Raw genomic sequence first — 17,267 nt, forward strand, 5'->3', positions numbered from 1 at the left:
CAGCTGCCTTCGGCTCAGGTCAGGATCCCAGCGTCCTGGGATCGAGTCCCACATCGGGCTCCTTGCTCAGCCGGGAGCCTGCTTCTCCCTCTGCCTCTGCCTGCCTCTCTGTCTGCCTGTGCTCGCTCTCTCTCCCTCTCTCTCTGATAAATAAATAAAATCTTTAAAAAAAATACATGTAACATATAAGCATATTCTAGACAATGAAAAAATGTTCATGATATATTATTAAATATAAAATATATATACTCATAATTTTATTCTTAAGAAAATGAAATGTTTCATTTGAGGTAGTTGCATATTCACATGCGGTTTTCAAAAAATTTGTAGTAAGTACTTTATTAATATCCTTCCCTAGCTAGATTCCAGTAAAGTAAAACAAATATTTAAGATACATTTAGAGTTCTCCATAAAATTAACATTAAACGCTGACCACCTGTTGAGGCTTAGAAATCCCATTTCAGGGGGGCCTGGCTGGTTCAGGTGATAGAGCACGCAACGCTTGATCTCAGGGTCGTGAGTTCAAGCCCCACGTTAAAGCTTACTTAAAACAAAACAAAACAAAACAAAACAAAACACCCAATATTTAAAAACAGAAACCCAGTTTCGCCCTGAAATACTGTACTGCTTTCTGATCTTTAGTCTCAAAGAAGTGGTCCTATTTCATTTCTTATCTCGTTATTTTAATGATGAGTTTAAGAAGGTGGATTTTGGGGGTGAGGATTTTCTCAGTGCCTTCAGTCAAGGCTTTTCAACTTTTTTTCACATTCTGGCACATCTATAAAATGAGAGAATTTGTGCATTTTTATGTGGCTGCAAGTAACCAGCCCAAGAATGCCTTCTCCTTAGGGGAGCAATTTCTTAGCACCCCGAATGTAAAATTTTCTTCTTAACTTCCCAGACCTGCTCTTACCACAAGTTTGCAGCTGAATATGTGCATGAACTCTTTTTTTTTTAAAGATTTTATTTATTTATTTGACAGAGAGAGATCACAAGTAGATGGAGAGGCAGGCAGAGAGAGAGAGAGAGAGAGAGAGAAGCAGGCTCCCTGCTGAGCAGAGAGCCCGATGCAGGACTCGATCCCAGGACCCTGAGATCGTGACCTGAGCCGAAGGCAGCAGCTTAACCCACTGAGCCACCCAGGCGCCCCTGTGCATGAACTTTTAAGAAATAATACAGCAAGAGGCGCCTGGTGGCTCATTGGGTTAAAGCCTCTGCCTTCGGCTGGGGTCATGATCCCAGGGTCCTGGGTTTGAGCCCTGAGTGGAGTTGAGTGGAGTCGCCTTGGGCTCTCTGCTCAGCAGGGAGCCTGCTTCCCTCTGACTCTCTGCCTACTTGTAATCTCTGTCTGTCAAATAAACAAAATCGTTTTTAAAAAAAGGAAAGAAATAATAAAGCGAGATTCAGTGTGCCCTTCACCAATTTTCGTCGTTGTAATATGTTGTAAAGCTGTGATACTGTATCACAGCAGGGATACCGACATTGATACACAGGGTTCTCTAGCCACGCCCACCGCTGCCCCCACTCCCACCTTAACTCCCAAGGGCTATAATCTCTTCTCCATCTCTACGGCTTTGTTATTTCAAGGACATGGTACAGATGGAATCACATAGTACGCAATATTTTAGGATTAGATTATTTTCACTTAGGATAATTCTCTGGAGATTCATCTAGGTTGCTGTGTCCTTTCTCTTCTGCTGCTTGTAGATCCTCATCAGTGAAATGTCTTGTGTTTTTTTGCCCCTCAATTTCTCATTGGAATTTTTCTTCTTTTTTTTTTTTTTAACTGTTGGGTTTTGAGAATTTTTCATATATTCTAGACAGTAAGTAGTCAATGGCCAAATATATGACTGGCAGATGTTTTCTCCCAGTCTGTATGTTGCATTTTCATTCTCAAAGCTGGGTCTTTTGTGGAGAATAACTTTTTACATCTAATGAAGCTTGGTTTATCACTTTTTCCTTTTTTTTTTTTTTAATCATGATTTTGGTGTCAAGTCCAGAAACACTTGCTTAGCTTTATGCCCCACAGGTTTCCTATGTTTTCCTCAGAAAGTTCTATAGCTTTACATTTAGGTCTCTGTGATCCATTTTGAGTTAATTTTTGTACAAGGTGTGACTTGGGTCAGGTGGAAATAATTTTTTCTCTGACCCAATTGCTCCAGCACCTTTTAAAAAGACTACTTTTCTTCCAAATGAACTGTCCAATATCAAATATATGTATGTGGGTTCTCTGTTCAGTTCCACTGATCTATGTGCTCTTCCCTCTGCCAATAATGCCATGTTGTCTTGATTCCTATAGCCATAGGGTAAGTACTCACATTGGGTGCCGTGTTGGCTCCCACTTTATGATTTTCATTTAAAAAATTTTTTTAAAAAACAATTTAATTCCAGTGCAGTTAACAAACAACGTTCTGTTTGCTTCCAGGGCACAGTAAAGTGATTCAACAATTCTATACGTTAGTCAGTGCTCACTACAATAAATGCTCTCCTTACCCCCCTTTACCTATTCCCTCCACCCTTCCATTTCTTCCCTCTACTCCCTTCCCCTCTGTTGCTGATCAGTTTGCTCCCTATAATTAAGACTGTTTCTTGGTTTGTCTCTTTTTTCCTTTTCGTTTGCATTGTTTCTCCACTGTATGATTCTTCTTCAGAATTGTTTAGCTGTTGTAGTTCCTTTCCTTTCCAATGTCAGTTTCGGAATAATCTTGTCATATCTACAGAAGTCATGCTGGGATTTTTATAGGAACTGCTCTAAACCTGTTTGTCAGTCTGGGGAGAAATGACATCTTTAAGATGCTGAGTCTTCCAAACCATGAACATAGTATGTCTTCACATTTGTTTAGATATTTTCTGTTTTTTTTTTTTCCCCAGCATTTTTTAGTTTTTAGTGTACAAATCATGTATGTTGTTAGTTTTATACCTAGGTATTTTTTGAGCAATTCTGAATGGTATTTTATTATTGATTTCTGTGTCTGGATGGTTACTGCTAGCATATATAGAAACAAAATTGAGTTTTATATGTTGATCTTGTGTCCTTCAGCCTTGATATTTTGTTCTGGACCCTCAAACAGACTATTGCCTTGTCTCCTCCATGTGGAAGTCCCACACTACCCACCCCTGTATTTGCTATCGCTGTTCTGCCAGGCTGCCTCCTGCTCTCCTTGGACCCTGGCTAGTGCCTGGATTCTGGCTTTGCTCAGGCTGTTGTTCCTCCTGTAAGACACTCTCCTTCCCACTCTGCAGACTCCAAGCCCAGTCCCCCTGCAGGGGAAACACCAGCCCTAAGCCTCTCACCATCTTTTTGGATTCTTCAGATTTGCACTGGGCTCTCCCTCTCTGACCCAGTGCATTTATCATCAGCAGCATACATGCTATTACTTACATGTCCTCTGACTGTTTACAGGTGATAGTTTTCTGTGTACAGACCCTGGAAAATAAGCTCGTTGAGGACAAGGGCTTTGTTTTACTGTTCGTAGCTCATACAAGGTGTTCTGGCAGAAAATAACTGAATGACACACATACAGGTGCGGGTTTCTGTAGAAAGCCAGACAAGCAATGGAGAAAAAAAGAAAGCACTAACAGGGATTCGCAAACAACTGAAACCATGGGCTTCTCTTCTCAGCTTCCCCACTGCGTCTGAGATGCAGGACATACCAGAGACTCCCCTCTATGGCACGCCGGCAAAAACAACAGCCAGCCCCGGACCAGCTCCTCCTGTTTCTGGCCTTGCTCCCTGTGCAGCGGCCAGAAGGGAAGGGCTGCTCAAAGGCTCTCATGTCTCAGGAAGGAAAAGCAATCTGCAGTAAGGCTCTGTCCCGAGATCAAGTTCTTAAACAACTAGTGAATAAATAGGAAAAAAAATATGTTAGGAGGCCATGGAGGTTGGGTTGTGTTTGGAAAGAAGTGGCAGACACCAGGGGAGGGTCGGGGGAGAGAGCCAAGAGTTAGAGAACCGAAGATGTGGGGCAGGAGTAAGGGAGAGCAAGGGGGAGGTAAGACCAGGAGAGACAGAGAGACAGAGGGGTGGAGATCTCAGAACGGAGAGATGACCCTGAAAGAGAGAGAGAGAGAGAGAGGAAGAGGAGGAGAGGGGAGAAGAAGGAGGGTAGGAGAAGAGGGGGAGGGACAGGGGGTGGGGAGAGGAGAAGAGGGGAAGGGGAGGAAACGGGGAGGAGGGGGAAGCAGAAAAGGGGGTGTGGAGGGAAGGGGGAGGGCAAGGTTGAAGGAGGCAGAGCAACAGAGGTCTGCAGGAGTGGAGGATGGAAAGGAAGCCCTGAGCAGATTTACTAAGAGAACCGAGGACCGTGAGCCTTGGGAAGAGTGGTCTGGCAGAGAGCAGTCGGCACACTGGGAAAATCGGGGAGGGCCATGGGGAGGCAAGGGGAGATCAGATCTAATGTGGAGGGAAGGGTTTCACCTCACAACCTCTTTGACTGGCTTTCTGATTGAAACGTGTGTGCCCCTGTGGAACGTGAACCTGAGGACCCCTCCAGGGCTGAGGACCGAGGCCATCGTCATGACTTGCCTTCGTGGTAGGCGGGATGTGTCAAGGAGAATTAAGAACATTCAAGGCTCCACACAGACAGACACGCCCAGTGTCCAGTTCCTCGCCTGGAGATGTGTTTGCCTCAATGAAAGCAGGCTCGAGCTTCTGCTTGGGGGCCGCCTCTCCTGGGACCCCTTCCACAGCCCCGGGAGGGGCCCTACGATTGTTCACATGCTCATGCCCCATTTGCAAAGGTCACAGCTGTTGAAGTGCCGTGGGGACTGCGGTCCCCTCTCTCTCTAACCCAGGGGCTTTCCAGCCACCGTGAACACAGTTGTCCTGGTCGGGGCACGGTTTCAGGAGCACTTACCGCCCCTGCCATGAGGACACTGAGATACTGTGCCTGTGGTCCTCCTGTCACGTGAAGGCAGGGCCCCGGCGGGACAGGGCAGCAAATGAGAAATGAGGTTTGATACTTCTGGAGCCGGGAGCCTGGTTGTACCTGCAACCACTAGGTACAAACTAGGAAGTACAGGATTTACGTCCGGCCGAGGCCTCATCAAACCCGAGGCTCTCCTCTCCTGGGAATATGCCGTCAGGCAGCCTGGGCCGTCGTCACTCCAGTCACGGAGCCACGGGGCCCCGATGTCTGCCGCGCACCTGCGAGCCACGGGGCGGGATGTCTGCCGCGCACCTGCGAGCCACGGGGCCGGATGTCTGCGGTGCACCTGCGAGCCACGGGGCCCCCGATGTCTGCCGCGCACCTGCGAGCCACGGGGCCCCGATGTCTGCCGTGCACCTGCGTGTGCGGCTCGAGGAGGGCGGCAGCGCCTCCAGCCGACATCCGACCGTGACCGTGAGACTCGTGAGTGACGAAGCAGCGAAGTACGCTCGGAAGTCGGTGTCTGCGCGTTCGTTCTCCAGACGCCGGCAGCTCCGCTTTCTCCGCAGCCCAAGAAAGCATCGCCCTGAGGACGGGATCCCGCACGAGGGACCCAGCTTCGTGCCCCCCCCCACCACAGTGACGAAGGCAGAGCCCATTCCCACACCGGGTCGCACTCGCGGGGGGAGGCCCCTGCGTTCTCGGCAGAACAAATCTCTTTTCAGCCGTTCTCTGGGGCTTCCTGGCGTCCGGCGGGGTTTCCCGCAGGCCTCGCGGGCTGTTTCTGTTCCCTTTCAGCGGAACCTCTATTTGGCACCAGAACTGGTTTCCTCCCAGGTTCTGTGGGGCTGGCGGGGTCTCGCTGCGTCCTCGGAGCCTGTCCTTCGGGTCGCGGCCGTGGGGAAGCTGGGACGCGCAAGGGCCACGCAGACTCTGGGCGCGAGACCTGAAATCTGTTGCAATGAGGTAGAGAAGCTGGACGCGAGTTCTGTGTGGACAGCCCGCGTCCCGGCAATGCGGCCTGTCTCTGGGGACGGGCTGACAACGCCTTGATGCCTCACCCCGGGCACATGCTTGCCAACAGCCGGGCCACGCGGCGGACGGGGCTTCACGGGGTACAGAGACCCCCTCCCCATGCCACACACACACACGCACACACACGCGCACACACACGCACACAGCATGCCACAGGTCAATTCCTCCTGTGTGCTCTCCTCTGCCAACCTCTCAAACGTGCCCCCGTGAACTTGTCGTTGTGACTCATCAGAATCCTGCGTGTGATGTTTCGGACCATTTCTTGGGGTTCCGTTCTTACCAGGGAAAGAGGACCACGTTTTCTTGGCTTCTGTCTCATCTCCCTGTATGCACTGAAAGGCCTTCCCTCACTCACTGGGAGTGTTTTCTTTCCGTCGTTTGGTGGTGGTGATGGCAGTGGGAGACGGGGTCTGTCGGGGAGAACCGGCTGTCTCAGGCCAGGCTGCTCACACCTTCAGAGTCCTCAGGCCTTGTCCCCACCTAGATCTGCCGTCTTGGCCGACGCAGCTCAGGAAAGCTCCAAGGCCTGGGCTGGCTGGCCTGGCCGAGGGCGCTGCGGGGCTGGGAGGTGACTGTCCCCATAGCCCAGGCCTCGGAGGGCGTGAAGCACAGGCTTCTCTCCAGAGCCGCCCCCACCCACCCTGAGGTCCCCATAGGGATCCTTCCCTCTGACGACTCTTCTGTGTCCTCTGTGGGCACCCGATGCCCCCTCCACCTGCCGAACCGTCCCCGCACGAGGCTCCCCCCACTCGAAGCTGAGGCTGTCACAGTATACGGAACCGGCTATGTGATCCGGGGGGGCGCCCATAAGTCAGGCACCATTCGGAATTTCAGGGTCGTGCCAGCAGAGGACCGCCTCAAGCAGCATCAAGCCCAGCCCCGCCCCCCAGAATGGTGGAGGGGGCTTTGCGTCCCCCTGCCCAGCCGCCGACCTTCCTCCTATGGCGAGGACGTCTCGCGGGGATGCGCTTGGCGGCTGGGGCATCCGTGCAGCACCCTTGCCGTGAACACCGAGTCTGGCCGGGCTCCGTGCTCGGCGTTCAGCGGCGTGGGGCCCAAGGGGCTGGCCGCTTGGTAGGCAGATGGGGGACAAACGGGTCATGCTGGTATCATTGGGTAGGCACGAAGGCCACGGGGAGGCTGGGAGGCTCTTGGAGGGTGGAGGGGGGGGCGGATCTGACCGGGAGGGTAGGGAATGGGAGTCAGCCTTCCTGGAGGATGACATCAGACCCGAGTGCACAGGGTGGGGAAGGACATGGTCCCACAAAGACGAGGCAGAAAGACACTGTGCCCCTCCGTGCCCCTGCACCTTGGCCCATGCTGTCCCTGCAGCCTGGACACAGCAAACCCAGGCCTGCCTCCTCCTCACCCACTGCGTCCTCCTGGCTGGCTCTCCGTGTGCGAGGCTCCTTCTCCGTGTTTCCAGAGCACGTCTCCATAGCCCCCTCACGGCACCGTTTGTGTTCCGATGCTCACCTCTGTGTTTCCTAAGCCCGGCACGCACGCACGTGTGACAACGGCGGCCAGAGAAGTGGCGCCTTGCCCGAGCACGAGTCTGGTTTGAACCCTCCCCACTTCATTCTTAGAATTGCTGTGTCCAGGAACAGGGAGCGGTGGCCCCATCGCCACCGGCACGGGTCAGACTTGGTGTCCAGGGAGGCGTCGCTGTGAGGGATGGATGAAAGCTGAACTGTGTCAAGAGGTACGTCATCTAAACACTCGGGGAAGGGTTAGCGCTGCTTGACCCGGACGGGAGAGGCTGCCGGACGAGTAGTGGCCACAGCTCTTTGAAGTCCTCAGTAGGGACCAATCTTGTGGCGCTCTAGAATCTGTCTAGAACATAGACAGGAGGGAGAAAGGGGCCAGGGAGCAAAGTTGCAGGGGGGCACATTTCAGACCCAACAAGGAAACCCTGTCCAAGGATAAAAATTATCCAACCTCGGACAACTGGCCTTGAACACCCCACTGTGGGCGCGTCCCAAGGAGAGGCAAAGGGGCAACCTCTCCAGGAGGTCGTGAGGGCCTTTAAGCCTTGGGTCCTGGATGGCACGTTAGGCCAGAGAGCCTCTAAGAGGGTGAGAGGCTCAAAGGCCCCGCACGTGTGAGTTCATCTCCACCTGGGGCCCTGTGGTGAGAAGGCCGCATTGCGTGCCTGCCCGGAGACGGAGAGGACACACCCCAGACCTCACTGGGCCTCATCACGCCGACTCTGGTCCTCCGGAGTGTTGAGGCTGGGAGTGACAGGCCAGGCTTTCGACAGCCAAGGTGAGTCCTGAGTCTGTGGACAGCCTTTCCCTGCGCTGTGGGGATGGTCTCTCGCCCCCGCCTTCCTTGTTTGGGTCTCTCCAGAACCCAGGGCGTATGACTCAGCCCACTGCTCCCAGGGCCCAGCAGAAAGCCGGCTCTGGCTGCGACCCCAGCAGCCCTCCTGGGACCCAGGGGAAGAAAGCAGTCTGTGGGTCCCTCCGACCTCCCTTTGGGGACATATTTGCCAGGAGCTCTGTCACAGACGGTCACAGGCTGGGTGCTTTAAGCAGTAGACGTTTATGTCTCTCGTCTGGGGGCCAGAAGTCGGAGGTGCAGCTGCGGGCAGGCCTGGCTTCTCCTGAAGCTGCTCTCCTGTGCACACACTCGTCTTCTCCTTGTCTGTACAGGGTCGTCCCTCTGTCTGCAAATGTCCCCTTCTTAGGAGGACATCAATAATACTGAATCGGGGCCCACCCTAAGGGCCTCGTCTTAACTTGACGGCCTCAACAGAGACCCTATCTCGGCTTAAAAAGGTTACATTCTGAGGTTCTGGGGGGTCAAGACTCCAACATGTGAATTTGGGGGGGAAAGAATTCAACCTCTAATGGAAGACACGTGTCTTTTCTGATTGCCCATCACAGCACCCCACGATGTGGGTCTGGATAGGAGGCCGAGCCCTTCTTCCACAAGGACGCTGGGAGGCCCAGGCACGGCCGTTCCAGCCGCTCCACACCAATGACCCAGGCTTAGGCCCAGCTTTGGCCGGAGAGACAACCGTGCAGGACCGTCTACCATCCCAAAGATGTGGCCAGGGCTGAGTTCTCTCCTGCTGGTGGTGGCCACTTCTACTTCCTAGGGACCGCGGCGCCCCTGAACCTGTGCTCACAGCCAGCACCAGGGCAAGGGGGGCCCTGGGTTGTGGGCCGTTTCGACAGTTCCCCCTAACGTCTGCCCTAGGGGCTTCCGTGGCTCCCGTGCCCCTCCACACCATTTGAGGTCTTTCTTCTCTCTAGGTCCCGTCTGCCCAAATGCTGCCCAGCACAGCACCACTGCCAGGCCTTTCCTGTCCCTGTCTCTCGGCTGGCAGGCCATCTGCAGCTCGGCCACAGCTCCTGTGACTTCTAAGACGGGCTGACCTTCAGTCTCAGGCTGCTTGCTCTGAGAAGGTCCTCGTCGGCGGTGGGAGGCATGGAGCCTTGGAGCCAGTCAGACCCAGATTCAAACTCTAATTTACTGGACTGTGTGACTTTGGGGGAAGTTATTTAAACTCTTGAGGTCTCAGTCTTCCCTTCCTTAAAACGGGCGAATAGATGAACCTGCCGCACCCACCGGTTCTGAGGTTAGAATGAGCTGCTGCAGCGCCGGGCGGGCCTCTCACAGGGTCCTCGTCCCCGGAGTGGGGGTGTGTGCAAGCTCGCCCTTGGGGAGCGCCGTCCTTCTATCACGGGGAAGCCCTCCAGACCAGAGTCTGCTAGACACGCCACAGCAGGCAGAGAGATGAGACCAGCTCGGTGGGGAGGGAGGAAGGGGGAGCTTCATGCATGGCTGGTGGGCTCGCCTGGGCTGTTTCCACAGCCGCTTTTCCATTGATGCTGTTTCCCCAGCACTGCGGGGCAGCACCAGGTTCTGAGCAAGACAGCCAGCATCCTGCAGCACCAGACAGCCCCCTGCATCCCGCAGCAGCCAGGCAATCCCCCCGCATCCCGCAGCACCCAGCACCAGGCAGGAGGGCCAGGGAACAGCTCTACCTGCTCCAGGCCCAGCTCCCGCGCCCGCTCTGGGGGGGACCAGGCCCCGGTGTGACTGCAGCAGGCTGGTGGCAGGTCTGTAGGTGGGCTGGGCCCAGAGCTTCTGAGAGCTCACGTGTTTGTCTGCTTGTGCAAACAAACACCGCAGACCCATCGCTTCCGTTCACCCAGGGGCAGTCTCTACCTCATGCATGAGTTTTAATTTTAAATTTCTCCAACGAGAACAGCAGAGCCATTGTGAGCGGCCTGCTTCGGGGAGCCTTTGAACAGGTCCCTGGAATCTCTGAGGGTCAGCGGGAGCCGGCAGGGCTGGGCTGGGCTGGGTTTGACTTAAAATTGGAAACACAGGAGGCAGAGGAGCACGGCTAGCCTGGGAGGTCCAGGAGCCCCGAGCCCTGATTTATGAGAGGCTTGGTGAAAGCCTGTGGTAATATTTATAAATTCCTTCCCCAGGGGCGGGCTGGAATGTTCTTCTGAGCTGCAGCAGACAGCACCTTTTTGGGGGCTAAAGGGAGGTTAAGTCCAATTATTCAATGACAGAACGCGGGTGAGGAGCCGCCGGGATGTCGGCTCCCCAGAGACCCGGGGAAGGAAGCGGACCTGCAGGCCTCCTTACACTCTCAGGGACCCACTCCAGTCAAGGAACTTTCTGGGGCTCCTCCCTGGTGCTCCAGCCCCCGGCTTCCCCCTGCGCTACTCCGCAAGGCCAGGGACCTACATCTGCCAGTTGTGGTGACCACATCCTACAAACATCTACCTTGGTGTCAGGGGACGAGACAGGTCCTGGCCGCATGGAGGAAGAACGGGAAAGATGCAGACAGACGCAGGTGTCCCGAGGGGCCCGGGGCTGACATGTGACCTGACACATAGAGGGACCCGCGTGTGTGCCAGGCACGGCGAGAGGCTCACACACCCACCGTGAGTTCTGAACCCACCCGCCAAGGCAGGCGCCTTCACCGAATCTGAGAGCGCCTGCCCAGCGGCGTCCCTGTCCCTAGGTCCGCAGCGGGGCAAAGGGCTGGGCCACGTGGCCAAGCTGGCTGATGACCTTGCTTGGATGAGAAGGGACAACGGCAAATGTTTTTTTTTTAAAATTGTATTCAGGGGTGGGGGAGGGAGCACAGTCAGCTCTGTGGGGCCACCTTGCCCTTGGCGCCTCAGGTTTCCCACCTGTGAGCAGGAGAGAACCCCCTTCATCAGGGGTCTGTCGCGAGGGCTCCCAGGGACATGTTCCCTACCTGCTGCTCAGCACCAGACACAAGCGGTGGAGACAGGGGGCTGCGGTCTGAGGGGCTGCGCTGTCTCTGGGGGCCGCGGGGAGCTTGTCACTGCGGCCCCTCGTCCACAGCCCGGCTGCGGGAACACGGAGGCGAGGGGCTCGGCAGGGGTTTTAACCGCGCCGGGCTCCTGCCCTGGACGAAGGACTCTCCAGGAAAGGCGCGGAAGCCTGTTACAGGGCAGGAAGGGTCCCGCAGGCCGCCTACAAGGATTAGGAGACCTGCCTCAGCGAAACGACCCCGCGGCTGGGTGGAAGGTCCAAGAAGACGCCTCTTCCCCTCCCGGCTGAGGGTCCGCAGGCCAGTCGGGCGGTACTTGCAAGGGCCTTGGGAGGCTGACGCCTGGAAAGCAGGGGTTAAACGCCCACTCCCCAGCCGGGGAGGAGGGAACCTGAGAACCCAGCCCGTCCTTACCTGGTTCTTGGCTTCCTGAAGCCTTTTTCCCACCAAAACACTGAGATGGAATCCTTTTGTCCCTGGGGGTCACGTCAGGGTTTCCTTTGGCAGGTGGGACCGTCATGCATGTTGGAATCTCTGAGGGGACGACTGGCTTGGCTGCTCTGTGCAAGGCTCGCGAGGGAGCGGCGTCCGCGACACCTGGATGCTGTGCGGGGCCGTCCGGCACACACAGAGGGGCCGGCTGCCGACAGAACACCTGGAGGTCTTCAGCCAATCCTGACGGCAGAGGGTTGTGGGCTTGACTCAAACAGGCTCAGCTGGCAAGGGCCTGGGGTCAGAGCAGCAAGGTCTGCTTCCGAGCTCCTGCGCCCGGGGGTGGAGGCGGGGGGGGGGTGCTCCACAGCTGCAGGGCCCTGGGGGGCGTCCTGTCCCAGACCCCGCCCGGGCCTCCCCTCAGCACTTGCCCCCTGGGACTGAAGGGTGCAAGTCCATTGCCAGGTCTCAGAGTGTTAGAGCTGGAGGGGATTCCTAAAAGCGATTGCAAGAGTAGTTGTCACTTATTAAGCACCTACTGCATGCCTGGCACGTTGAGATGGTTTCTAACCCTCTCGCAAATGCTCGCGCCAGAGGCAGTGTGTTCTAGGCCTCAGTCCCCGTGGAGGCAAAGGGGCTGCGGAGAGGCCTCACGGTGCGGGCAAAGGTGCAATCCCAGCCCTGGGACTTTGCAGCTGGGGGCCTTGCACTGATTTCTAAAGCTGGGTGTGTCTCAGCGTCCTCATTTGTTAGACAGGGAAGCTACTGCAGGACCCACTGCTCGGGGTGGCAGTGAGCTCCTGTGCACGCAGAGGGCTCGCCACTGTGCCCGGCACCCGGGGGAGCCTGCAGGAGGGGCCGCTCGCTTCCTGCAGACATACTGCAGGCGGTCAGCCGGCCACTGTCCCCAGGCCGGAATCCCCGGCTGTCCGACCACCGGGGATGGAAACGCGCGGCCAGGTGCCTTCTCACCTGCAATCTGCTCGCGGCTCCAGGGGCTCTACTGACTTCCCCATTTTATTTGAAATAAGCATTGAAAATTCGCCTTCTGTAGGCTTCACTCTTTCACGCAAGGTTTTGTGGCCTTTGCAGAAACCACGAAAATGGAGATCCTGCCCCGTCTAAACCCCGGACGGAGAGAGGCTCATTTCAGGGGGACGCGGAACAGAAGAAGGCGTGACGGGAACACGAGCATTTTATTACTCCCCCGCGCTTCCCTCTCCCTCCTGCTCCAATTTCCCGCCTTGAAGCTGAACGCAAACGTGTTACAACTGACCCCGGATTTATTCCAAGCGGCAAAGGATGAATCAGACAATCGAGCACCCGCGGAAAGGGGGTTCTCTTTCTCGGGGAAGCCTGATCTCAAGTGCCGACATCTCCAGCGGCCCCCTCGCCCAGACCAGGTCCCTCCCACCTGCCCCAGTCCAGCGGCACATGGTGCCCTCAGGTCACGGAGGCTCCGGAACCCTTCCCCTGGCTCTGGGGGCTAGGGACCGGGCCCCAGTGCTGAGTGCCCCGCAGGGGTCCAGCCCAGGGCTCTGTGATGTCCCCCTGCACCTCCCCAGGTGCCTGGCCGGTGGGACTGCCCTGGTCCTCAGTTCACTGTCCAGGCAGAGTGATGTCGCTGCTGCTCCTGAGTGGCAGAAGCACCTGGTGTCCCTGGGCTTGGGGAAGGCGTGGCCCGGCTGGGAAGAGCGGGGGAGGGGTGGCAGGAAAAAGGCGACAAAGGGAGGTGCACAAAGATGGGCGGAATCACCTGGAACGGAGAAGCTGCGGAGCCCAGAGGGGCCGGAGGGTTGCGGGGAGCAGGGCCGGCCCCGGGTTCGCGCAGCAAAGCCTGGCGGCCGGGTGTGTGGGCCACAGTGCCAGGCCGGGCTCCTCACTTGGAGACCAGCATGTGGACGAACTCCTCGTAGTTCACCTGCCCGTCCCCGTCCACGTCCGCGGCCCGGATCATCTCGTCCACCTCCTCGTCGCTCAGCTTCTCCCCCAGCCTGGTCATCACGTGCCGCAGCTCAGCGGCGCTCACCAGGCCGTTGCCGTCCTTGTCGAAGACGCGGAAGGCCTCGCGGATCTGGTCCTCGCTGTCCCTGCCCTTCAGCTGCCTGGCCATCACGCCCAGGAACTCGGGGAAGTCCACGGTGCCGTTGCCGTCGCGGTCGATCTCGCTTACCATGTCGCGCAGCTCGGCCTCCGTGGGGTTCTGGCCCAGGGAGCGCATGACGGTGCCCAGCTCCTGGGTGGTGATGACGCCGTCCCCGTCCCTGTCAAACAGGCAGAAGGCCTCCTTGAACTCGGCCACCTGTTCCTCGCTCAGCTGGTCGGCCATGGAGGCTGGGTGGTGGCGGCCGCGGCCGGCGGAGCTGCAGCACAGGTGGCGGAGTGTGGGGCGCCGCTGGCGGGCGGGCCGTCTGGCCCGGGCTTCACTGGCGGGCGCTTAAGAAGGAGCCCGGCTCTCGCTCACATGCAGACTCCCCGCCCCGTGGTTGCCCCAGGCCAGGTGCTGTTGGAACAGGAGTCCGGCACCAGGAACCAGGCTGGCCGAGGGTTGAGCTGACGCCAGCACCAGCGTGTGTGTGTGCTTGTGTGTGCATGTGCGTGCATGCGTGTGTGTGTGTGCGTGCGTGCGTGTGCGTGTGTGCGTGCGTGCATGTGTGTGTGTGCGTGTGTGCGTGCATGCGTGTGTGTGTGTGTGCGTGTGTGCGCGCGCGGCTCCCTGCCCACCGCACTGGGAGCCGGCAGGAACCCCCGCAGGACACCCACAGGGAGGGCAGCCTGCCCAGCCCTCCAGAGACTGGTTTGGGCTGTTCCTTCTGGAATTACCCCTGTCCCGTCTTCAGACCCTGCGGCCCAGAGAACAGCCAGCCTCCCTTCTGTGGCGGTTCAGGGTGGGATGAAAGGCAGAAGTTGCCTTTGTCTGAAGGGAACTTCCTCCCCCTGTCTTGACTCTCCAAAGCCTGAAAGCCTCCAGGTTCCCAAAAGGGTTTTCAGAGAAGGATCAAGGTTTTCTTCTTCAAGAGGAAGCAGGCTGTCTTCTTATGTTCAGAAGAAACATGACTGAAGGCGGATTTCCCCCAACTCCTTCATTCCTATGTATGGACTGAGGGCCTACTCTGTGCACGGACTGTTCTAGAAGCTGGGACTAGACCACGAAGGAGACAGGCAGCTCCCAGTCCTCCGGAAATTTCTCTTCCCTCTGTGAGCCAGCTAGCTAGTGAGCAAATGAATAGGTGCGATACTTGGATACTGTCACAAATGCCATGAAGAACATTGAAAGGGTTCCGGTGGGGAGAACACGGGCAGGTCGCTTCCGCAATGGCGGTCAGGGAAGGCTTCCTCGAGGCAGCATGGGAGGGCGCTGTCCAGGCAGGGAGGCGGAGCAGGCACAAAGCCCATGGGTGGGAGAGGGCTTGGCAGTGGGGTGGCTAGCGTGGCTGCAGCCTGGTGGATGGGGGGGGACCCAAGGACATGAGGAAGGGCACACACACAGGCCTGGGATGAGGAGGTGGGGATTCGCGTTTTTCTCTCTGATTGATGGGAAGATACGTAAAGTCATGTCTGAAAGTCTGGATCCCTCGCTTTGGGGTAGCAGAAGAAAGGGCTGTTTTTAAGAGGAGATACTCCTAAGAAGGGGAGAGGGGAGATAAGCCCTGGGTACAGACTCCTGCTCCCAGCTCCTGGGAAGCCTGGGAACCTGACCACCCACTGAGTGAGAAAGGGTCCCTCTCCCTGCCTGTGGGAATCCATGAAAATTCAAACTGAGACCCCAGAGAACCACTATGATACTGCAGAAAAGGACAAAGCTGGAATTTGAGACTCGCTGTAAGCCCACAGTAATCAAGATGGCGCGGTTGCCCAAGATCCATTATTGGGATCGATGGAACAGAAGCGCAGAAGGTCTAGAAGTACACCCACACGATACAGTTTACTGATCTTTGACAGAGGAGCAAGAGGGATAAAAGATCATCTTTTTAACAAACGGTGCTGGAAGAACGGGACATCCATGTGCATTCCCATTGGCTATTTGGGACAAGACATGTTTGTCTTGTGAAGCTAGACACGGACCTTACACCCTTCCCCAAAAAGTAACTCAAAATGGATTGCAGACAAAATGTAGAATGCAAAACCATAAAACTCACAGATGATGACATAGAGTCTGAATGACCTTGGGCTTGGCAATGACACCAGCTTGTCCAGGGTCTGGGGCGGATTTAGATAGGACATCAAGGGCATGGCCCGTGAAGGAAAGAATGGACAAACTAGATGCTAATATCTGAATGTGTCCCCCCAAATTCATAAGCCAAAACCTCACCCCCAAAGGGATGTATGCATGAGATCATATGAGAGCAGCAGGCGTGGAAGTGACACGCCGTCCTGCGGAACCAGGGGCTAGCGTCACCGGAGGGCACGTGCCTGTGGTTGGTTCCCCCAATGGACGCATACGGTCTGGTCGTGCTTCCTGCCTACTGCACCCACAAGGGGGTACGTGGCCGGCGGGAGTCTGCAGGTTTCTGAATTATGGCGTCGTGGTTCCAACATCCAGCCCTCGCCCTAAGCGTGTTCTTCAAAAAAGCTCACAGAGAGCGAGCTCAGGAAGGATTTTAAACAGAGTGACTCATGACTCACAAAGCAGAGCCCTGGGATGGGCTACACCAGGGCGTCTTGCTCGTTAGGAAACCAGTGCTTAGTTCCTGGGGTTCTGCCGCGCTCCCCCTGCAGCCTTCCCCAAGCACGCAGTTTTGATCTTCAGACCCATCTAAACGCTTAAAGTGATTGAGGACCCCAAAGAGCTTTTTGTTCACGTGGGCTGTATCAATATTCCCAGGATTCGAAATCACACCTGGAAAAACGTTAAATATTGAAATATATTTTTCTATACTGCTGTGCAACTTGAGAAAAACAGAAATCAAAAACTCATGCGAACATCATATTGTTTTATGAGAAATAGTTCTATTTCTAAATTTTTTTAAAAATTCATTTAACAGACAGAGATCACAAGTAGGCGGAGAGGCAGGCAGAGAGAGAGAGGGGGAAGCAGGCTCCCTGCCCAGCAGAGAGCCCGACGCAGGGCTCAATCCCAGGACCCTGGGACCACGACCTGAGCTGAAGGCAGAGGCCCAAAGGAGACGAGTGGCACCTAATAAAAACAATTTTGCGGGACGCCTGGGGGGCTCAGTTGGTTAGGCCGCTGCCTTCGGCTCAGGTCATGATCCCGGGGTCCTGGGATCGAGTCCCGCATCCGGCTCCTTGTCCAGTGGGGAGCCTGCTTCTCTCTCTGCTTCTGCCTGCCACTCTGCCTGCTTGTGCTCTCTCTGTGACAAATAAATAACATCTTAAAAAAAATTTTTTTTTGCATGTCTCTTCCTAAGTTTGGGTTTACCGGAGCAGGTCCGCTGCGGTAATGAACACTGAGCAGATGCTTTGCCGTGAGGCGTGAATGACCCGGCTTCGCACAGGTGCGCAGGGGGAAAAGGAGAGATCATGCGAATGACTCAGGTCTCTGGATGTTTTTCTTCGATACTGTATCAACACTGGGCAAAAGTGGTTTCTCCAAAGTTAGTGGAATCTGAACTCCTGTCAATGAACCTTCTCGCACTGTCACTAAAATCCACTGGTCACTCGCGTGCTCTGGGATTTTGTTGTGGCGCGATCAGTCATTT

The 17,267-nt window shown here is 55.8% G+C and overlaps 1 protein-coding gene across 1 annotated transcript; it reads right to left on the reverse strand.

The window, feature by feature from the left end:
• Positions 1–12,788: 12,788 nt before the first annotated feature.
• CALML3 (calmodulin like 3) lies at positions 12,789–13,996 on the reverse strand. The gene has a single exon (XM_044227732.1). It carries the CDS (start codon positions 13,934–13,936, stop codon positions 13,487–13,489), a length of 450 nt encoding a protein of 149 aa, XP_044083667.1. The 5' UTR covers positions 13,937–13,996; the 3' UTR covers positions 12,789–13,486.
• Between the last annotated feature and the right edge of the window lie 3,271 nt (positions 13,997–17,267).

The sequence above is a fragment of the Neovison vison genome, chromosome 12 (assembly GCF_020171115.1).
Source record: "Neovison vison isolate M4711 chromosome 12, ASM_NN_V1, whole genome shotgun sequence".
In the NCBI taxonomy this organism is placed as follows: domain Eukaryota; kingdom Metazoa; phylum Chordata; class Mammalia; order Carnivora; family Mustelidae; genus Neogale; species Neogale vison.

Coding starts and splice junctions, on each gene's coding strand:
- CALML3 (XM_044227732.1), bottom strand. CDS start 13,936: ATGGCCGACCAGCTGAGCGAGGAACAGGTGGCCGAGTTCAAGGAGGCC.